The 24935-nt window shown below is 38.2% G+C and overlaps 1 protein-coding gene across 1 annotated transcript in view; it reads right to left on the bottom strand.

Annotated features, from left to right (window-relative positions):
- LOC136858667 (serine-rich adhesin for platelets) overlaps window positions 1-24935 on the bottom strand; it is a 500703-nt gene that overhangs the window by 185946 nt on the left and 289822 nt on the right. Inside the window, exon 6 of the mRNA XM_067138381.2 lies at window positions 18825-19662. Coding sequence (XP_066994482.2) covers window positions 18825-19662 — 838 coding nt within the window. The remainder of the gene's footprint in view (window positions 1-18824; window positions 19663-24935) is intronic.

Raw genomic sequence — 24935 nt, 5'->3', positions numbered from 1 at the left:
TGGGGATACATTTATATTAGAGAGTAGGTTCTCACTAAGGGAGGATTTTTGGATATTCCGTCACTATGGGGGTGAAAAGGAGTGGGGGGATTGTTTCAATGAGGATATCAATATCTCAAAAACTTAAAATTCTACAGACGTAAAAATTGGTATTTAGAATCTCCTTTAAAAAGAAAGAAATATGTATTTTTCGTTTTTTGAAAATACTCTTAAGGGGAATGAAAAAATGGGGAAAATTGTTGAATATATTTTATGAAGATAGCTTATTTCTAAAAAACTGAGGATGTTACAGACATGAAAATTGGTATATGGAATCTCCTTTAAAAATAAAGAAACACGTACATTTTGTTTTAGGAAAATTCAGTTAATATGGGGTAAAAATGAAATGTCGTATGGCTTTTAGTGCCGGGATATCCCAGGAAGGGTTCGGCTCACCAGGTGCAGGTCTTTCTATTTGACACCCGTAGGCGACCTGCGCGTCATGATGAGGATGAAATGATGATGAAGACAAGACATACACCCAGCCCCCGTGTCATTGGAATTAACCAATTAAGGTTAAAATCCCCGACCCGGCCGGGAATCGAACCCGGGACCCTCTGAACCGAAGGTCAGTACGCTGACCGTTCAGCCAAAGAGTGAACAGGCGTGAAAAAGGGGTGAATTTAAAATAGTATTATATCTACAGTATTATTATCTCAGAAAAGTAAATTGTTACAGACGTGAAAATTGGTATTTCGAATCTCCTGTAAAAGTAGATTAAAATAGATAGTTTATTTTCGTGAAAAAATCCACTTAAGGGGAACTGAAGTTTTCAAAATGAGAATATCTGCAGAACAAATCATAAACTTAACATGTTACAAAAGTGAAAACTGGCATTTTTTATGTCTTTTGAAAATAAAGAAACGTGTATTTTTGTTTTCAGAAAACACTTGGGGTAGGGGAAGGCTGGTAAAAAGGACTGAAAAGGGGATTTAATTCTTTTTATTAGGATAATGATGTCTCAAAAACTGAAGATGATGCACAGGTGTCTCCCTTAAAAAAAAGACATACGTATTTCTTTGTTTTCATAAGATACACTTAACGCGGGTGAAGGAATTAAAATTAGTTGGATTATTTGTATGAGGAAACATATATCTCAAAAAATAAAGATGTTGCAGACATGAAAATTGATATTTGAAATCTCCTTTAAAAATAAAGGAACACTAGCTGATGTACCCGTGCTTCGCTACGGGATTCTCAGAAAGACTGCCTTCGTGGTTTTTCTAACTGAAGTCAACTTAGGCCATTACAGAAACTTCAGTAGGAATGTAGTAATTAAAAGTAATGTTATCATACAAAATACTAGATCAGATGAAAAACTGCACATTTTCCCACTTTAACGAGCAATACTAAAGTGCCATTCTAACAGTCCAAAGTTCCAGTGTTGGAATGACCAGACCTCAGACAGCCGTGAACACTCCTCTGCCATTATTCCGTTAAATATGCCACTGCTCATTCCAATCAGTGCCTCAGAGTAGGGATTGAATAACTGGAGAGCTATGATGAACCAATGTGTTATGTACTAGTAGTATCAGAAAATTTATGAATCAGAGGAACGGCATGCTAAAGAAGAAAGTTATCTAACTCCCCACTTACTTCCAGCCAATATTCAGGCAGCCTGTTATACTCAGAGCGACCAGGTGAGTTGGCCGTGCGGTTAGGTGCGCGCAGCTGTGAGCTTGCATACGGGAGGTAGTGGGTTTGAAGCCCACTGTCGACAGCCCTGAAGATGGTTTTCCGTGGTCTCCCATTTTCAAACCAGTCAAATGCTGGGGATGTACCGTAATTAAGGCCAGGGTCACTTCCTTTACATTCCTAGCCCTTTTCCTATCCCATCGTCGCCATAAGACCTATCTGTCTCGGTGCGACGTAAAGCAAATTTTAAAAAAAATCGGCATACAGCAGTAATCCCATCTATCCTACATGAGTTGCAACAGGGACACAAAGCACATCCCAACAAACAATGTTCAGTGTAATGTTATTGTTGATCAATGTTATGAGCTTTCTGTATTGTAGGCCTTCACATTCAGTTTTCTTTCGACTCTGTGATGTTAGGGTGTCTTATAAAATTATTTATAGCGTAGACTGTAATTCCTTATTCCCCGACTTTGCATACCGATTTTCATTAAATTCTGTTTATCCATTTTCTTGTCACTTGGCGCTGATATGGACTTAGCAACAAAATTCAAAATTCATGAATATCTCTGTTATCATAGCCGGTAGGGTAAAAATACACAAGACAAAAATGATCGGAAATTTAATACTTTATAACTTTAGTTATGTAGTATTTGTCGATAGGACCAACAATAACACAAATATTTGAGAATTACATTTTATAATAATAATAATGTTATTTGCTTTACGTCCCACTAAGTACTTTTACGGTCTTCGGAGACGACGAGGTGCCTGAATTTAGTCCCACAGGAGTTCTTTTACTTTCCGCGTGAATAAAATTATTTATGACCTAGTTTATAGCAACTTATCCCCCGACTTTGCATACCGATTTTCATTGAGGTAGGACCACTGATAACATACATATTTGAGAATTAAATTTTAGGCCTTCCCCTAAACTACAATTTCCCTTAGCGTGAATAAGATAATTTATGACCCAGATGTAGCGACTTACTACCGGACTTTACATACCGATTTTCATTAAATTCTCTTCAGCCGTTTTCTCGTGACGCGTGTACATACATACATACATACATACATACATACATACATACATACATACATACATATATACATACATACATACGTACATACTGTGACCTTATCGGTCATGTACATATTTATTTATTAATTAAATGGCAGTGAAAAACCTTTGTAAAGCTCCCTCGTACTTGTTACAAAAAGTTGCATTAGGTTGCACCTGCTTACACAACCTTTGTAGCTTGCTGAACACCACTCCGTCTTAACTAAAAGAATACACAGATAGAGAGAGAGAGAGAGAGAGAAGAAAATGTCAAGTCAGAAAAAACGATAATGATACCTTCACCCGTTAAAAAATGGCCGAAACACGATGTTGCCAGCTCGCGAGTTGCATTTGTATGATGAGATTTCGAGACATGCATAATATTTAATATGGGAAACCTCGGGATGTTATATGATTTCATTATACACATCTGCCAAAATTCCAATTCTTTATAATATATTAACGTGTGGAAGAATACGCAATCGTTGCGTTATATAACACGCTAAGCGTCAGGACGCTTCCTTTGTACGCAGCACTCTCATGGAGGACATTGTAGGGGCATTATTTTGATAATTAATTTGAAATAAATGGCCGAACAATTCAGGTTCCGCACATAACCAGACTACTTAATAATCTGAGTCACACGTTTGAGTGTATTACCGATGTCATACGACACGTGGAACTATTAATTTAAAAAGTAGTGGGGATTAGCCACTGTCTCTTGCATGAGAGGGGGAAAGTTTATAAAAGGAATAGCGATGATGACAACAGTATCCATTTGACGCGAAGGATCCAAAGCAGAACCACGGCTTGATAGTGTTCTGATCTATTTAGTGTTTCAGACTGCAAATATACAGTTTACATCTTCGAGAATATATAATTGTCTACAAACAATAGTATTTAAAAAAGGTTGAAGTTATGTGACCACAAGAACGGTATAATTGTAATTTCTTTAAAAGTGATGCAACAAGTGTTAATTTCATTAAAGTGTAATAATTGTATTTTTGTGTTAAAGTGACGCAACAAGTGTTAATCTCATAAAAGCTGTTATAAGTGTAGAAGATAACCACTGGATTATGAACGCGCTCAGCGGGAGTAGCAACGGACATGAACCCGTGACCAACGTCAACACCATGGAAGCTTAAAAAGGAAGAATGAGGGTCTTCCTCAGGACCAGAGCCTTGGATTGTTACGACATGATGATAAGTACTAAAATGAAATATTTTTTAAATAAATGCGCGGTTATTCATTATGCAGATCACATAAATTAGGTTAGACGTGTAAATTGCATGTATTTTTTAATTAGAGAGAGAACTTGTGAGTGGTCTTCATATTCATTTGTGTCCATTTCATGGAATTAATAGTCTACTCCATGGGCTTAAATATATATATATATATATATATATATATATATATATATATATATAATTTACGTAATGCATGTATTTGACGTGGTGATAAAATATTAGTTAGTCTGAGAGTGCTTAGATTAGGTAAATGTAATTGAATGTAGATTTGTTTTGGCACTGAGCCAAGCGTTAATTTTGTATAATTTATTTACGTGATATCCAAGCTTATTATGATATTGCATGGTGATTATGCTTGTAAAAATGGACTATCGGCTGTTAACATCAGGATAGGAAGGCACTCTTATTTTTACGTAATTTGCATGATAATATTTGTAGATGGCTGTATTAATTATATGCGTAACTTGTGACATGCCTAGACATCGAACAGACGCCCTCCTATTGAGATTAGCGTTTTCCTTTAATGTCGAATATTTTCCCTTTCTATATATGAGAATAACATTATGGATATGTTTAAAATCCATATTTGATTTTATTGGTTTGAGTTTAAAATGTAGGAAAAACCTAGGCTGTATTCTGTAATCGGATGGAATCGAAGCCGGTCATTCTAAGTTGAAGGATGTGAATATGAGAAAATGAACAGTGGCTTGATATTGCATTATAGAATTGTGGCAGGACAGTGAATTTATAAGCCAGTGGAGCTTTGGAAGTATGATATGAGAATATGTACTGAAATGAGATTATTTAACAAATATGAGTTCCAAGGGAAACGATTTAGTTTCGCCTTGAGATGTTAAGAAGATATTTCTGCCACACTAGGCCATTATTTGCTACGGCATTGACGTCCGGAGATTTATGACTTGAAGGGTAGCGAGAGAGCCTGTCCCTTTTAGAGAGTTACTGTATACTGTATTGTTCAAGCTATGCCACTTAGAATGAAGGCAGCGCGACACCGATTACAGTTTAAAGGATTCTTTTACTTTTCCATGTAAGATCTTATAATAATATTTAACTAACTGGAACGCTAGTATTATTATTTATTTGTTGATCCTATGATTAATTAAGAAAGGGAGTTTTTATAGAGCCGTTTGTCGATGCCATCCTGGATATCATCGGTTCGAGTTCTGAGGCAACCATGGATTTTTGTTGTCACATATTTTTTATATACAGCCAATTGCATGTGTATATTGTTTATTGTTTTTTTTCATATTATGTGTACATATTTTCCCTTTTTATACATTCTTTTAGTCGTGTTTCACTCTTTATGTGTATGACAAATCGAGTTTTACTTTCGTAATTTTTGTCAGTGGATTCATTGGGATGTGGGTTCGATTTCTGGACCCGACATCAGTCATTTTATTTTGATTAGGATTTTATCGACTAGCATTCACTTATTATTTGTTTACTTTCTGTAATATAATTAATTTAGCTAGGTGACCACTTCAAGTTATCTTCAATTTATTTTGTTGTATAAGTAATTGCTTCTTCTGATAGTGAAGAAAGTTCTTAATGATAACCGCCGCATTTATAAGGATATTTCTGATTTTAAAAAGTGTTATACAAATTATAATGTAATATTTATCATCATGTCGGGAAGAAGAGGTAAGGGAGAAATAATTTTTGACATTTTACAATTCGTATTTAGTCCATTGGACATTGCATATTCAACATTGATATACTATAAATATTCAGGGTCAACTTTTAATTAATTTGATTTATTAAGGCTCAATAAATAGGTATTTAAACTTTTGTCTGCCTGTCATTTTGCCGAATAACATTGTATCCCAAGTTTCCTCCCGTTCATCTATGCCTTTAAGCTACTTACGTGTTATTTTCTTTGATCTTCTGCCGCGAACGCACCATGGCCCTGGGAGGTCGGTGGTTTGATTCTATGGAACGGAAGGGTGCAGTAGACCCTTGCACGGTCGGAAGAGCTTTTGGTCACCCATCATTTCTGAAAAATTTTCTTTTTCGTTCCTTACTGATGAGGTGGCATCTGACTCTAGACTAAAAAGGTCCCTTTCCATCAAGCGCCTTGGCGTATCGTGCTATATGGCGGTATCCCGACATTTTAGGGATTATCATGCAGTCAATTGATTCTATGCGGCAAATGGCGTGGGGTGAAAAGGTTGCAATACATACATACATACATACATACATACAGACAGACAGACAGACAGACAGACAGACAGACAGACAGACAGACAGACAGACAGACAGAAATGACGGAAAATTAAAAAGTTCATTTCCTTGTTACTGTAGACAGGCCGATTCTGAAATATCATTCTGTTTAAATTCTGAGCAACGTACAGACAAAACTCTTATTATATATAATTATACTGTATAGATGTATTCTTTCGTTTTCGGAAAATACACTTAAGAGGGGTGAAAGAATTGAAAAATTAGTTTAATTATTTGTATGAGGATACTTATATTTGAAAAACGAAAGATGTTACAGACGTGAAAACTGGCATTTGGAATCTCCTTAAAAAAGAAACACGCATTTTGGGAGGAAAGTCAACTTGTGTGTGTGTGGGGGGGGGGGGGGGAGAAAGAAGATGGAATTATTTTTTAGGATACATATACCTCAAAAACTGAAGATGTTACAGTCAAGATAGTTGATATTTGGAAGCTACTTTAGATATAAAGAAACAAATTATTTTGTTTTCGGAAAATTCACTTGAGGGTGTGCCCGTTCGCATCTCGTAGACCATTTACAAAATGGCGGCGTAGGAAGGTATGGCCCATACGGTCTATTAAGGCAATGAACTTCTCATTAGTACGGTATATAGGAGACCATGCACGTCACGGAACGGATTGTTTTGGAAGACACTGCAGGACAGTAGAGGCTCAGTTGGATTGTTTTATAAAAAAATATAGCAGCGGACTAATTGTTAAAAAAATATTCTCTAAAATTTTCAACGGCAGAAGAAAGACGCAAGTACAAGCTAAGCTTTACATCTGAAGATTATCCTAAACTTCTGAAGAAGATATTGACTATTTTACGATCGACGATCAAATCTGACAAAATAATTCACCGGCGTACATTATAAAAGAGACGAGATATTATAAAAATAAGTAAATCGCGGTAAGATACATCTGACTTGGATGCGGTGAGCAACCACTCTGCGATTGGCGAAGAAGGACTCACTATATCGGAGGACCGATAATTTCGTATGGGAAGAAAGTTACCCCTGTTGTTATAAATTAATATATATACATACGGAGAACTTATCCCAACTGAAGAAAATTTCGTCATTAAGAATAAGCAGTAGAACAATGGAATATATCATGACTGATTGCTCCGCAAAAGAAATTTTCTACGCTGTCTGCAGATTTGGAATGATGACTGCTTGCTAAATCTACATGATGGACTGAACTGGGGATAGGCACCGGCCAGCCAGATGACCAGCCGATGAGGAATGGACCGGCCAGCCAGATGACCAGTCGATGACCGGGAAGACGTTGTCCAACCGGAGATCCAGATCCTAACAGAGGGTCTAACCACAACCAAGGAATGGAGCGACAACCAGACCAAACATAACATCTGACGAGCTAAGTCTTTACATTTTTTTTAGTAGAGTAGTTTCTTGCAATCTACACCCTCACTCTAACTTCGACATGTGCGGATTAATTGGTGATATTTATGAATTAATTAAGAAGTGTGTGAATCATAAAGTGAAGTGTGAGATATTTAAGGCTATAAGATAAGATGGCAGTGTAGAATTAGAATTCTATTATATCATATACATGCTACCGCACTTGCATACATACAGTAGAAACTAGCATGAGTAAATGAAAGAAGTGTTACTTGTGAAGATCTAATAACAATGAGTCTATACAACTAGTGAAACTTCGATTAATCTCGTATTACTTGTACAATGATTACGTCACGAATTTACCTGCGCGACACAGATGAATATAGTTAAGTTACGTATTCCTTTCTTTATAGAAAGAGGGCATTGAACTCCAACTGCTGTTAAAAGATAAAGAGGTTATTAAAATGCGTTTATAATAAGGCAATTCTAAAATGTTTGGCATATAGCTTTAAGAGTAATCGGCGATATGCGTACGGCAATAAGTATGCCAGTGGAATGATAATGTATATTGGAATGGTGTTAAAATATGGTTATTTCTCGGAGTATATTAAGGAATATTTGAAATGAAGATGTTTGTTTATGTTCTGCGGTATGAGAAAGAATTGCTATTCGCCGAGGAAACGTTGCGTTAGATTAACATGAGGTGAGTTTCTGTGTCATATGGAAAGAGTATGTCAAAAGAGTGAACATCGCGCAGATGACCCATTTTAAGGTAGGATTGACATGTATTATGGTAGAATTGTGAATCGTGACAGTTTTTGTCTGACATTGGTAAATGGTATGTAGCGAATACAAGAGAGTTCTTTAACATACGGTTTAACTAGGCTCATGACTAAGTACACATGTGATATTCTTTGGACCGGGCGAGTTGGCCGTGCGCGTAGAGGCGCGCGGCTGTGAGCTTGCATCCGGGAGATAGTAGGTTCGAATCCCACTATCGGCAGCCCTGAAAATGGTTTTCCGTGGTTTCCCATTTTCACACCAGGCAAATGCTGGGGCTGTACCTTAATTAAGGCCACGGCCGCTTCCTTCCAACTCCTAGGCCTTTCCTATCCCCATCGTCGCCATAAGACCTATCTGTGTCGGTGCGACGTAAAGCCCCTAGCAAAAAAAAGATATTCTTGGTGCGGTGACATTTCAATATAATACGTATTAATTTCATTCTGTACTGACCACACGAGTTGAGTAGCTCGCACACATGAGAGATATTGAGTAATAGGAGATAGCTAAAGCACATTGAGCCGTTGGTGGAGGAGTGTGTGGATCGGAAACTACCTAAACAGTTAGACAGATGTTCATTTCTTTTCACGCAGATATGATTTGAGTTGAAGTGTTTAAAATATAAAGAATATGAAAATGGTTAGTTAGGAGCCATATGTCGTAGGCTCTAGGGAGGTATTGTCTTAGCCCGTAAGTTGTTATTTTTGCGTATTCAAGATGAAGGACCAAATAATCAGAGTTCAGATTTATGAATGGAAAATTTGGAGAGCAGTTTTACGATTTCATACTCACGCAAGAGTTTGTTTGGGAGATACATACGCAAAGATATGGTCAGATTTACATTCGGAATCTGACTTTATCCCATTTAATTTTTATTATGTTTCAATTTAGCAAACCATCCATTTTCATCACAGTGAATTGACTTAAATGTGGTGAGAATAATTAATATAATTATCGTGACAGTATTCACATCGAGTATTTATATGGAGACCGTGATTGCTCAGTGATCTCTTAAATATAATTAGAGTAAATCAAATACACTTCGGAACATGGCTACGAATATAGAAGTAAATAACTAATATGAACTTGAACATTGAATGAGAATGAGTGTAAATAATTTAAAATCTTAATTATTTTACTTTATTTGAGCCAGCGCTGACTCTAATCCTTTATACATAAATGTTATTAAGATAATACCACCCAGAATTCACATTTAACTTTACAATGAACATGATTTATTCCAATAAATTTTCTTATACTATTCTTTTAGAAAGTGTCTGTGTTATGAATTCCTTTTGGGTAACAGCTAGTTTGTAAGTTAGCTAATAAGTTTGGTAGATATAAGTAACTGATGAATTTGACAAAAGAGAGAGATTCTTTTTGAGGTTTTCGGCCGCAGGTCCTTACTTGAGTGAATAGGTTCCCCCATGATGCGTGTCTCAGCAGACCGAGTCTCTTCCGAAACCACGTTAAAAACAAACACATATAAAATCTCAGATTTTATGAGCGATAGATAGAATACCCTGAGAAGAAAGCGAGTTACCGGGAGAACATTGACTGACCGCTCGACTGTCGGGTGCAAGGGGGAGGGTAAAAGGAAGTGAATGAACGTGAATCCTTTTTGTGGCGGATCTTATATCTCAAAAACTGAATGTTACAGATGTGAAAATTGTTGTTTAGAATCTACATTAAAAATAAAGTAACACACATTTTGGGTGAGGGACGGGAATCAACTTAATGGAGAGTGGGAGGTGAAAGGGAGTTGAATAATTTTTTATGAGGGTACTTATATCTCAAAAACTGAAGATGCTACAGACACGAACATTTGTTTTCTTGTTTGTTTTCGACTTGAGAGAAGACTTTCTCACATGTACAGTTCCATGTCGCAGGGTTACCTTAGCCCCAAAAAGGAATGTATCACAAACGATATTTACAAAGAGTTTTGGGGGTAAATGAAACTCAATTTTTTGGTGAGCTTTTATTCTTTAGGGATTTTCAGATGATGCCTTAGTACAGTAGTGAGGAACGATTACTATTAACAAATTACGACGCGAGCGAAGCCGCGTGTAACTGCTAGTATATAAATAAGTTAATATGTGAATATATAAATAAATAAATAAATAAATAAATAAATACATATTATGAGTATGATAGTACCAGAAGAGAGTGGAGCGGTTCTGATAGCCCTAGGACTTAATATTATGCTTCACCGGGTGTCCAATGCTGAAGATGGTTCTTACGTGCCCGGCCTTTCTGCGGGTGCTGTAAGAGCTTGGATGTGGTGGATTATTTTATTTTATATTTTTTTTGCTAGGGGCTTTACGTCGCCCCGACACAGATAGGTCTTATGGCGACGATTGGATAGGAAAAGCCTCGGAGTTGGAAGGAAGCGGCCGTGGCCTTAATTAAGGTACAGCATTTGCCTGGTTTGAAAATGGGAAACCACGTAAAACCATTTTCAGGGCTGCCGATAGTGGGATTCGAACCTACTATCTCCCGGATGCAAGCTCACAGCCACGCGCCTCTACGCGCACGGCCAACTCGCCCGGTGGAAGTGGTGGATTGAGGTGAGCAGTCGGAGAGGGCGTTTGAGGGGAACTTTAAAGAGTTGAGTTATGAGAGGATTTCCTTGGTCAAGGGATGAAGCGTTGGAATATAACTAAGGCGTAAGCATTGAGTTTGGGGATTGAGAAGATGTTGGTCACTTATTTGTTATGAGTTTTGAATGTTTTGCGCATCGGTATGTGCAAAGCTGTACGATTACTGTAGCTACTGACACACTTCAATCTTAGAGATGTCCTGGCTCATGAATTCTCTGAGGTAAACAAACTTGTATTCGTTTTACCTTAACTCTTTAAAGTTTACACCACTCCAGGTGATTAGCAAGAAAAGTCATAAAATACACGATTGTTCAATTTTTAATACACTAGCGACCCCTAGCGAGTTCATCCGCAAGGCAGAAGTATGTATGTTCAGTCCGTCAATGATTCCGCTGGTGGGATCCTCAACAGCTCTGCCATCAGCTGCCATAGATGGCCTAGGCATCACTGAAGAGGCGTACTAGGGAAATGAGGAGTGAGGTAGTTTCCCGTTGCTTTCCTCACCGAGCCAGAGTTGCTATTACATATCAATCTGCCAAGCCAACTGACCCTATGAGCAACATTTTCACACCATTCATAGCAGGAACAGGCTGCATAAGGATTGGCGTTACTAGCATCGCTCATACCTCAGTCACTTTCATATTGTCAAAGCCAAGGATAAGACAGAGACAGATGTATGAAAGTAACAAAATTGCTCTAGCTTATACCAGAAGACATAGTGCACTGTAAACACTAGGTCCTGCCAGCAAAGGCATAGAAGTAAATGGACACTTGTAAAATCTTAAAGCAGATATAACAAGCAAGTATATTCTCCTTTGCACATATGCATTGCTGTGCATTTAAGGGTTAGAATTTATTCACCACTTCGAAACCAAGGCAAGATGTTATGTTCCATAGTTTTCATGAGAGTGAATAATCTGAGAAATTTCGCACCTTTATTTAATTGTTAACATTCCACATGGTGTTATAAATATAATTTTAAAAGTTTTATCATGTATTTCCATATATACAGTGACGTGAAATCTAAGAGAAAATGTTATTTGAGTATGTTTGTCTAAAACTTCCCCTTATCCCATTTCTCTCCGGGGTCGGGTGTGAATTTAGATGAAACTTCGTAGAAAGTTTTACGACCGGATGCCCTTCCTGACCTCATCCAGAGGAGTGAATGCGGTGATATGAATGAGGTGATATACTGTATATGGTAGTAGGAAGGAGAAGATTAAACTCGGTGCCGGCAAACAGCCTAATCCTGTCGAACAGCAGTAAAGGGTCTGCTCGTAGCATAACTTTCCTATCCGACGGACGAATCGCCATCAACAGTGTAACATGCCCTCACTTCATTTGAATACTGCGGAAAGGTTTAGAATTGAATCCACACTTATGGCACGCGATCTAGTAATTAGAAATTGTGTACCGCCACCTCCCCTACCCTGCCGGCCAACATTCTGATGGTGATTATTTTTCAACCAACGGGATTCGAACTGACTAACCTCGGTGTCAGATCTTATACACTTGACGCCTTAACTATCATGGCCACCAGGCAGGCTGTTATTTGACTAAAAGAAAATTCTAAATAATCAGCTTGCTCTTCTGTTTTAGTGTGCGTCTATTCTAGTAGAATATGTTTGATTCTAGTTCGTTGTATGTGATGGGTAGTTTCTAGCAAAGCGTTTCCATACGTGAAACATTGGTTTTCCTTATGATATTACATAATTATAACATGTTAAATTGCTGCCTTTGGTATAATATGTACGTGATATTTTCGTGTTCGCCAGTACCAGCAGTCCGGCTACTTCGGCCATCATGTTTGAATATTGGAGTCGGTAAGGTGCTCGAATCGCACAATGGGATCGATAATGTATCCTTCCGAAGACGATGGTATACCATGAACACCTTCATGAACAATAAAAATGTATATTCGATTATTTTTTAGACATAAACTAGATATATTTCAGGTCACAGAACTCATAGTAGTGTACCCGATGCATTTACTGGACGTATTAAAAATGGCGCCTACGGAAGGTAGAGGCCAGCCAAGGCAAAGAAATGTATAATAGGATATCAATATTGACGTATGCTAGAAGGCCATGACTAACTTAAACCTACCACTATGAAGGCGGTGTACAATGGTGTAGAATCGATAGAATTGTTTTTAAAATATAAGAAGGATCAAACAGATTATTATAAAAAACTGTCTTAAAAAATTGACGTGGTGAGGACAAGACGTTCCGAACATCGCTCTCAAAAATAAGCGAGATTGGCAATATTTAGCGTGAAGTATTAAGCTGAGAGGACGAAAATATTGAGCGAATCGAATAGATAAACGTCAAAATACTGTAAAGAGGGAATAAAATCCTGAAGCTTTGAAAAATACGTCCAGATACTTAGACGCAAAGTCGTTTGAAAACCAGAACTTGATTGAGACGTGAGAGCTCGAGATTGAGCCACATTTAGTAAAAATAATCGCAAGGACAACCTAAAATAAGAAGCAATCACCTTAAAATATATATATATATTCTACGCAGAACCATGATGAGTTTATATTTTCCAGAATCAACGTATATTGTCTACTGTGTTGCTGAACAGATGATGGCTTGCTAAATCGGCATAGACCAACCTGGAGGGAGATGTCATCCTGGCTGTTAAAACCACCCGACCCGTGTGGAGGAGGTCACTCTACCTGAAATACCAGTGGTGGAGATCCTGCCCAGTTCCCGATCCAAGGACTACGACCACACCGAAGAGCAACTAAGGCCCGAGATATTGAATGACGAGCTAAGTAATAGTATTAAGTAGTATAATTTCTTATGTAGAGTATTACCAGTATATACAATAGATCTGAATAGCCTAAGCGTGAGAAAATTAAGTGTGCTGTGAATATAAGAAAGTGCAGTGTGAAATATTTAAGACGATATCTTGTTACAGAATGGTAACGTGTTTACTACATTATTTTATCCAAGGTTGAAGGAATACGATTTAAAAATGTGACATAGTGTAACAGCTGTTTTCAAAGAATCCCGGTTAGTTAGAAAGATCCATGAGTGATGTAGTACCAGTCAAATCCAGTTACGTCACAGAGGGACGCAGGTTGAATTGGTTAAGTTAAGTTACCATACTCTTTGCTGTGTGACTTTATTGAAAGGAAAGATACTGAATTTGGGGTTATATTTGGAATTGTATGATAAAATGCGTTTTGAGGAACGAATTCTGCGCTATTGATGAGATACGTATAGTTGTGTTTAATTAATATTGGAGGTTAAACGCGGTAATTGTGAATGTTAAATGAATTAAATATGGGTTGAATTGAAGATTAATAGTGAGATAATGGAAGTGTGTATAGTATTTTAAATGATATATTGCGCAGATTAATAGGAAGTAAAGCGTATTTGATATATTTTATGTGCGATGTTGGAGCACATGTAATGCGACTACAGAATATAAGTATGCCCCAGGGAGGAACCATAGCAAGGTATGGACAATAAAATTACGTATATTTTAATGAAGTCTGAAAGTGGTTTGACAATAATAACAACCGGTGATGGGTAAATGGATACATGATTATAATATTCTGAATGAGTGGTTATTGCATAGAAGATCAAACTTGTATGCAAGTAGTATGATAATGTAGTGTTGAAATATCTTTGTGTAGGCATTAGCACACCTATATATGAAAAATGCTTCCTGGCTACATGTATATTAAGCTGGAATACGATACATAAGAAATTATTTCGCTAGAGTAGGGAAATTATTTGACATTTACGTAGGATATCATCGATGTTTTGTTAATCTAAAATATTATTAGAGCGAATACTTAGTTAGGAGCCGTAATTTAAGTGGCAATCGGACCGAGAAACTTAGTGCGTCATTCAATATTTCATTTACTTCACTGTCGTCTGCACCAACAAACTCAGATAATTTTCAACGTAACTTAGGTCACTGATATTTGTATTCAGGACACATTATTCAAATTCAGTTCATTTCCGCGGTAACTTGAACAATGTTATGGTTGTATTTTTCGATGAAGGTATATAATTAACACCGTGAGTGATGGAATAATTTATTGATATACCGAATTTGACCGTGGTCTGAAGACTGTGATGTAATATACTTAAGTGACCAGATGTAAATTTTAATGGGAAGATAATTCATTTCAGGAATACGTGACCTAGAATGTTAAGATGTAAACTTAGTTTAGGAATTAGGCAGCGCTGACCTTAAATATTTGATTCAGTAATTAAAATATTTATTTATTAGATTGATAATTGAAAGCTTATGAGCCATATTTGACACTGACAATTTCTTTTGCGAATCTTGACAATTTAATAAATGTGTTTCTTGATTAGTTTTTTATATAATGAAGTGAGTTTTCATTTATACTGGTAATCAATAGTTGTACTTAGTGAGTAAGATTCTCGTTGTGCGGATATATTTTTTTTCAAAAGGTTGACTGAAGTTTACGTTCACAAAAACTACTACTGGGCGTTGAATTACGTAATTCTGAACCGCGTATGATACCGTTATTTCTCTTCGAACACACGTTAAACCAAACATAGAAAAATTAACCATTTTTCTGGAGGCATGAATACCCTGAGATATATATATAACTGACTAGTTGGGAATTACTGTGGTTACCCTGACCCGTAGGGTGCAGTAGGATGCACGCAATTAATCCACATAATCTTATTGTGCAGTTCGTTTAATGTTAGCCTGCAAAAATAAGCTTGAACGGAGAAAATATCATAATATGAAGATAAAGTTGGAACTCATGAGTGCAAATTGGGTCAAATATTCATTTATAGAACGAGGGGTAAGGAATTGGAATAAATTATAAAGGGAAATGTTCGATAAACTTCGAAGTTCTTTGAAAACGTTCAAGAAAAAGCTAGGTAAACAACTGATAGGGAATTTGCCACCAGGCCGAGAGCCCTAAATGCAGCCGATTGATTGATTGATTGATTGATTGATTGATTGATTGATTGATTGATTGATTGATTGATTGATTGATTGATTGATTGATTGATTGATTGATTGATTGATTGATTGATTGATTGATTGATTGATTGATTGATTGATTGATTGATTGATTGATTGATTGATTGATTGATTGATTGATTGATTGATTGATTGCTGCACACGTACTATTAGTAACAGATTTCACAGCCAACTGCGGGTTGCAAGTATCTGTTCAATTTCTATAATTGTTTACCAGAACTTCCAAAGGAATAAATGAAAGACAAGGATAAAAGAATAAGAGAATTGCGATGGCATTTGCAACACAAGCAAAGCCAGTGAATTATGAATGACAATGCAGAAGGGAGTATAGTGCGCGATTATAGTGGACCGGCGCGAACTGAGGAGAGCGCCGAAGTGAGCCGGGCGGAATCATTTGCATTTGTAGTTTTATAGTGGGACGGAGAGGAAGAATGGATATACAGATTGAAACAATAACGTACTATCAAATTTTCAGGACACATGCCTCACCCTGTGGTGTTGTGTCCATTTGTACTGTGGCTGCTTCCATCGTGAAGCTTGTTTTCAGGAGGCTTGCTGATCCAGAACAACTCTTATATGCTTAAATTGTCAAACTCAGAACCCTAAAGAATCTTTAGTATCTTTATTTTCTCCAGATTTTACAGTTATTCAACCTTCATTTTTACGGAGAAAATAGAAAGAACAAAACCAAATGAAGACAATCAAAACTATAAAATATAAAACATCATGAAGGTACAAATAAACCCTATTAAATAAAACGCCATGGCAAAAACGGCAAACACAAGAAAGACAATACAAAAACAAAGAACAATAGCCTGCCTCTCAAATCCTGGTTTAATCAGCAAGAACATGCATCACCTCCTCCTTGAATCATATTCCATTGATACTCGACAAGGCTGCATTCTCCAGGCCGTGACCTGCCTCACCGTAATCTAAGATCTTTGCTAATTCAACCCTCCTGCCTCCCGTAACCTGCTGAGCCTAGCGCCCTACATTCCTCATTACTTCTTACTTACTTACGCAGAACCCCAACATTTACAACCCAAGTTATTTAATCATACAAAACCACATTGTCAAATTCCTACATACACTTTCATACCTATTTAATTTCATGTCCAATTTTTCTCTTTAACATTCTCATATGTCCAACTCTTTTAATTTCTTTACACATCATGTTTTCACTGCACTTAAATGCCAATTTCAATTCCCTACCCTATTCCATTCTGGTAATAGTCCCTGCTGACTTTGACTCAATATGTTTACTATCACTTTTTTGTTTCTTTATATCTTGCTAACAAATGCAGGTCTTCATTCCCTTCTCCACACAACAAGCCTAATGAATTATCCTTATTTCTAATCCACCCCTTATTTTTATATAATTCCAAAATCTACCATAGTAAACCTCTTCTCACAGCAACCCTAAAGAATCTTTCAACACTGTTGTATGGAGTAGGGTTCCAAAAGCAGTGTATGTAGGACTTCAGTCGTTTTGCATTGGTGTTTATGATGCTGTAATTAATTTCAATGAGGGGTGTGCTGGTAAGATGAAAGTAGACTAATGCAGTAATTAGCGAGCGAGTCAGGAGTGAGTGCGCTCACCGAGAGAGTTGGCTGTGGGGTTAGATGCGCTTAGGTCTAAGCTTGCATTCGGGAGATGGTGGGTTCGAACAACACTGTCGGCAACCCTGAAAATACTTTCCTATATTTTCCCATTCTCACACCGGACAAATTCTGGGGCTGTACCTTAATTAAGGCCACGTCCCGTTCCTTCCCACTCCTAGCCCTTTCCTATCTCATCGTCGCCAAAATACCTATCTGGGTAGGTGCGACGTAAAGCAACTTGTTGAATACCCTCTTCATATTTGAAAAAATTAATGATATCAGGAGAAAAACTTCTCTCTGTATCTCCAATGTATCAAAAACTGTTCAGAGAAATCAGAAAAGTTCTTGGGAAGAATCTAATGACTCCGATGATCCAGAATATGGTGCTGGTAATCTTTATATATTTTTGTTTTTCTCCATTTGTGTCTTTTTAAAGAAACATTTACCAGTATTTCAGGAACTACTGGGCAAATGGCCGTGCAATTTCACCTAAACTATGCTTTTTTTTTTATATTTCGTAATTTTTAACCTCATTAATTTAAAACTGTTGAATTTATTTGGCTACAAAATCTTAAAATATCATCAAAATGGGTGTCCGTTAAAATATTATATAAATTCAGTCTGTTTATTATTCAAAGTTTTAAACCTACCGTTGACACAAAATTCCTCAAGCTGTATATGTACCATATTGCGTGGTGATATTATTCAAAATTCCTCTCAAAATGTGTAACTAAAATAGGTAAAATTACCATTACGAAGATATAGGGTACACCTCTCCTTAAGTGGCCTCAGCGCACCAAGATTACTTTATAATACGCAAGCTTGTTCTCATTTTTAGAAGCCCGAGCGAGTTGGCCGTGCGGTTAGGAGCGCGCAGCTGTGAACTTGCATTCGGGAGGTAGCGGGTTCGAATCCCACTGTCAGCAGCCCTGAAGATGGTTTTGCGTGCTTTCCCATTTTCACACCAGGCAAATGCTGGGGCTGTTCCTTAATTAAGGCCACGGCCGCTTTCTTCCCATTCCTAGGCCTTTCCTATCCCATCGTCGCCATAAGACCTATCTGTGTCGGTGGGACGTAAAGCAAATAGCAAAAAATTAGCATTTTAAGAAAGAGACCATGTCTTTCATGCTTAACATCGACCAGCAGCTCAGGGCGAAACAACGGGTGTTAGAATGCAGAAACTCTGTAAAAGTGAAACTGTTAACGCTAAACAATGTGACGAACCTACGGCTTGATGACCCAAAACACAAAACTATTTAAAAGTTCTTACCTTGCTTCTCTCTCCAGGTACTTTTCTCTCTCCCTCTCCAGTCGCTGTTTCTCTCGTTCTATCTTCTGCAGCTCCTTGTCCAACCACTGCAGCTCCTTCTCCTTCTGTATCTTTCCCTTGTGGTGTGTTTTCGCGGCTGAGTTAATCGGGTCTCCTTTGCAGCTTCCTTCAGTCCTGGGAGTCCCTTTCCTCGTGGAACCCGTGGCCTTTCGACCGACTCCCGGGCTAGGCGTCTTTCCTCCACTACCACTACTTCTTTCACCACTATCCGCATTGTCCGCCGAGGAGCTTGCGGACAGACTCCGCATGCGCTCCCACTCCTGGGTCCTCCTCTGACCCTCTTCAGTCGTCGGTTCTTTACTGCGCCATAGCTGCCATTCAGCGATGCGCTTCTTAAAGTGTGGTGGGACGGGAGGCTCGTCGCGGCCTGTGGGAAGGACCTTCTTCATCTTCTCCCACTCCTGTAACTTCTTTCGGAAGTCGGGCGACAAGTCTTCAAGTGGCTGTAGCGCTAGTGAGTCCCTATTCCTCGATACGGCATTTCCCTGTCCATGCGAGGACTTCATCCTTTCCCACTCTTCCATTTTCCGTCGGAAGCCCTTGTCGTGGTGCAAGTAACTCTCGTCCGTAACCCCTCCCCCACTTCGAGCACCACCAAGAGAAGGCACTGCTGACGAGGATGCCGTCTTCATGTGCTCCCACTCGTTCAACTTCTTATGAAACTCAAGACTTAACTTCTGTTGTAGCTCCTCGTAATTCCGCTGAATTTCTGCCTTTACTTTCGAAGGATCGGAAGGAAGTCCTTCCTCCGCATCTCCGCTGTCCATCTCGTCCGCATCTAAAACAGAGGCAGGTTGTTCGGCATTATTAACAGATGAAGGAAAATAGTGACGGAAAGTGTCATAAATAGAAAGGCAACTGGTCTGAAAATACTAGGGGAGTCTATTAGAATGTTTACCTCAGATATTTCCAAATCCGTTTAAGATATCGATATTCTCTTCTCATATTTTAAAATCGTAATTTCATTTCACGTATGATAATGCAAAGGTATATACGTAGTAGAGACATTAAGTTCGTGGACTGACCGTCTAATGTCGCTGTGGTGCACTATAGCGGAGAGTTTGCACCTCAGGATGTTGCCATGACTGTTCTTCGCCAGTCCCGGCAAGAGGCAGTTGCGTGCATATAGTATAAACAGAACTACAGTCCCTTTTGTGAAGGTTAGTTACATGTCAGCGACAAAACTTAAGAATGTCGCAGTTAGAGAAACAGGCAAATTTCAAGTTCTGCCAAAAATTAGGCATATCCGCTAGCGAAACGTTTCATATGATTAAGTCGAAAGCACCCGGATCACCACGATGGGAGAAAGACGCGAAAAGGCAGATTAAAGGAGTATGTGATCCTTGAAGTATTAGCGCCAGTCCACGAACATATTGACTGCAGTATGTACATAGGCGTACACTGCTACCAACACTGTAAGCGCCAGTCCAAGAAGTTACTTACTACAGTACATGAGTGTACGCTGTATTGCCAACACTTCAGGCGCCCGTCCACTAACTTATTGACTGCAGTACTAAAAATGTACATAATACAAGAGAGATGCTGAGAGATCACAAGATTGGAATATTATGAATCGAAGTCCAGATTGGAAATCTACGGGACAGCTTCATTGAATCTGAGATGAAGATCTGTCAAAGTACCCCGGAAATCTCAAAGCGAGCACCCAAATATAATATGTTGAACTCTATATAACCGCTCTCGACAGCTGCAGTTCGGTGAAGTCCATCATACCCATTTTTGGTGAGTGAAGCACCACATATGCATTTATCTGTCCTTATTCGATTGAGAATTATCCAGTGATATCTGGAAAGGTGAAACGCAGCTGGCTGAACATACTGGTTTTGGACTATTCCATGGTGTGACAGAGAAGAACATTCTTTCTACTCATGTTTCCAGGCATCTCAGATGTTGAAAGAGTTCCAAAGAAGTATGTCTGCCATGCACCATGATGGTTGCAGAGCTATCAGTATTTTTCTTGTATCCGCATGGATACAGATTGCTTGCAATTTTACTCCATGTCATAAGTAGCGATTCTGATCTCCTTAATGATGGTGGTGGTATGTTGCTTAAAACATGCAATGAGTGTGTGTTGGTAGGACGAAAACAACCAGTAATGAAGCACATTGTCTGATTTATTTGAGTATGAATGATCTCGTAAAACGATGTGCAGTAGAGCAATAGTAGTTACAGGTTCTGTGTAATTCGAGCCGGACTTACGAAAATTAAACTTTTACAAAATACTATAAACACCGTTTACACAAGGTAGCTACAAACGATGATAATAAGAGCTCACTCGGAGAAACGTTATTTTACAGGCAGATATAAGGATACATATTAGCAGGGCACTGAAACACATTACCAAGTGACCACTATAATAATTAACAATCAAGCCAAGTGGTTTATCAATAAACTAGCGAACGTACCTGTGCTTCGCTATGGAATTGTACACTGTATACAGATTTTATATGAAGTAGTAGATTTGATCAAATTGCATAGCTCTTTGCCTTAACCGTGAAAACACCACGGGAAGGCCGCCACAAGCCTTTCCTCATTTGAAGTCCGGTTTGGGGAATTTTAATTGAATTATATTGGCAGGCTTCCTTGTCTATTGCCGCTCAAAATCGAGTTGGGGTGTTTTCATTATAAAGTCAGTCAGGATCGATTGGGTGTGTATTCATTTTCATTACAATGGAAGACAACCTTGCCTACTGCCGGTCAGCAAACCAGGACAAACAGACCAAGGATAAGGCTGTGCCAGAACACAGCGAAACATATTTTCTCGAAAACTATTAGAGATACGAAGAAAATTTATATAAAAAATGTTGGGGAAATAGAATTTCAGACTCATTTGGTAAGCTCCATTGTTCAATAGGACAGCGTGTTCAGTTTTAAGGGTCCCCAGCGTACTATTTACTCTGACTTGCTTCACATTTTCTCTCGCTACGTAGACCACTTAAAAGATAGCTGTTATTAAGCAACCTGTGTGTTAACCAGAGGTATCATCTATAAAACTGCCAAACTGAGCTCCATGAGTCAAGTAGGTATTTCGTGAAAAGAAAACCACAGACAGGCAAACATACAAACGTTCAGATTTATTATTGCTGCCATTTCCTCCTTAAATCACTATTCTCGCAAGAACCCGTTAATATGACAGGATGATTTATAGCCTTTGTTACCCGGAATGATATCTTTCAAATGGTGAAGGAAAATTTCAAAATCCATCCAAACGTTTCTGAAATTATCCGTTACATATCGTCGCTACGGATTCACAACCGCAAATGTGACGCTGTCCTTCTAACCCCAACTTGGCAGGTCCGATCCTGGCTCAGTCCGGTGGTATTTGAAGGTGCTCAAATATGACAGCCCCGTGTCGGTAGATTTACTGGCACGTAAAAGAACTCCTGCGGGATTAAATTCCGGCACCTCGGCGTCTCCGAAGACCTTAAAAAGTAGTTAGTGGGACGTAAAGCAAATAACATTATTCTTATTATTATTTTCCTTAAGATTGTTCCCGCCTCTCAGCCGTAGGCTATATTAATTTACAGTCCAGCAGAAAAACTTTATTTTATATGCTGGTGTGTAAAGGAAAATTAACCTTGGCGTGCCACATTGTAGGAATGTATATTTGCATGACATTTTTACGCACTCCTGGAGTTTGATGTATTTAAGGTACGCGGTTTTGGCTCTGCAGCGACGATACAAACATACTCATAGTTTCTCTTTATATATTAGTATAGAGGGGGGCAAGCAATGACTTGAACCACATCTTTCTCCAGAAGCTCAAAGCGAGACTGTACAAAAAAGTGCCCCTACGAATATTGACATAAGTTATGACGCTTTAACGACAAGAAATGCTGTCAAAAAGTGTATCAACAAAACAAAATTGTCAATTATAAGAAAAATACTCGGACTTGTATTGTTGGCTTCTGAGATGAATGGACAACATACTGGACTTTGGTTCAGAGGATTGCAGGTTCGATTCCGAACTCGGTAGAGGACTTTAAATGAGTGCGGTTAATTTCTCTGACTTAGGGACTAGGTGTCTGTGTTTGTCTTAATGCATTTCTTTTCGTCTACATTCAACACATCACACTATCAACCACCTCAGAAACACGCAATCCTGAAAACATCCCTCCACATAGCGTTAGCATCAGGAAGGGCATCCGGCCGTAAATCAGGGCTAAATCCACACGAGCGACAACTTCGCACCCGCGACAGCACACATGTGGTAAAAGCGGTAGATTATTATTATTATTATTATTATTATTATTATTATTATTATTATTATTATTATTATTATTATTATTATTATTATTATTATTATTATTATTATTATTATTAATGTAGGGGAGGTACACGCACCCCGTAGATTTAAATTAAGTACTTTTGAAAAGGCCATCTGTAACTGGGACATCAAACTATGTGGTAAAAGAAGTTTGAACGTTTTTCGACAGAGGTCGCTACTATCAACTTATGTGCGCCCTCTGGTTTGAGGATGAACAATTAATTTTCAAAGTAAGTTTGTGTGTTAAGGTTTCCTAAGCTGAATTATTTATAGTTTGTTTTTGGTGTTCTGAAGTAATCAACACTTCTATCTCTTCCCGCCAACTTGAAGCCAATAAGAAATTTTGTCAATTTATTTAAGTAGTAATTATCCAATAATAATTTGGGTGTGTCAGGGTTTCGTTGCGGAGAAATCTGAAACCTTCTTCTCCGCTATTAAAGCTGGGACATTTCGGGGTATGTTGTCTTTGCGATCGCTCCAGTCAGGAGGTTTAGAGTGTGTTCGTAACGGAGGCAAGTGGAAGGGCTGCCTCGTCCATCTCCGGGAGGTTGACCAGCTCAAGGTAATGGCAGACTCTGGGTAATCAAGTATTAGTCTCAGAAAGATAGTTTGAGGGGAAGGTTTCAAACTTTTTTATTGTAACTTTTATTTTCTCAATGCAAATTTCAAACCTTAAATGTAAATTCCAAGTAAGTCTGAGGACTCTAGTCTAACTAAGGGAATACAGAGTGGTACCCTCTTGTATTCCCCTTCAACTTGATGTTGAGGTAACTATGTTTTCATAAAACTTAAACTGATCTCGAAAGTTTGTAACTTAAAATTTTCCTTTCATCTAGTCACCTCCGTAGTACAGGCCTAGCATCTGTATAGTCGGACTATAAGCCCAAATAGGGTTTTAAGGATTTTCGTGTGAATTGCAAGGAGTGCAAGAGTTTGCCTTCTGTCATGTTGAATTTCGGCAAGAAACTTCAACCTTTCGTTTTTAACAAAGATCACGTAGAATGGATACTTGTTAACCCTGTTCTTCCTTCATTTCATTTTAAGGTATAGTTGGGGACAAATCATGACGACCTCGCCTCACACCACTACTTTCCAGCGGCAGCTCGGTGTCTATTAGCGACTTATAGGATTTGCTACCTCTACTGCAGCCAGAGTTGCCAAATCGGCTACTGCACTCTACACGAAGAAAGGGTAAATACTACAGAGAGTGAAGAAGAAAGTGGTTTGGCAGCCTCTCCAAAACAAACAAGGATCACTTAGAAGTCATTAACTCAGCAGGGTGCAGGGTATGATTGACTACAGGCTTCCAGCTCGCTTCCAGGAACTGAGGCCGTCATGTTTTGTCCCCAGCTATAAATCAGAATGTTGAGCATATAAGACAGTGTCTACTGTTTGTTTTGTTAAATGTACTGTAAATTGTGCCTTTGATAGGCCTGGAACGTTAAAATTTTGGAGAAGTCTCCTAAAGAGTAATTGTGTAGAGCAAAGACGCTCTTCCTACTGATGAAGAATTTGGTGCTCCGTCTCCTTGAGTGTAGATTGAAGGGAGGATCAGTGCTTTTGTTAAAATTTGTAACTAGGGAGCTTGAAGCTCATGTTGTTAAATTTTTGTTATCTTATTATGCTAGTACTGTTACTCTAGCTCACGCCCTAATTTGTTCCTGATTTTTGTTATTTACTTATCAAAATGTAAAGCTTGAAAAGAAGATAAGGCCGGAAAGGTATATATATATATATATATATATATATATAATATATTATATTAT

The sequence above is a fragment of the Anabrus simplex genome, chromosome 1 (genome assembly GCF_040414725.1).
Source record: "Anabrus simplex isolate iqAnaSimp1 chromosome 1, ASM4041472v1, whole genome shotgun sequence".
NCBI lineage: Eukaryota > Metazoa > Arthropoda > Insecta > Orthoptera > Tettigoniidae > Anabrus > Anabrus simplex.
This window is presented reverse-complemented; position numbering and strand designations above follow the sequence as displayed.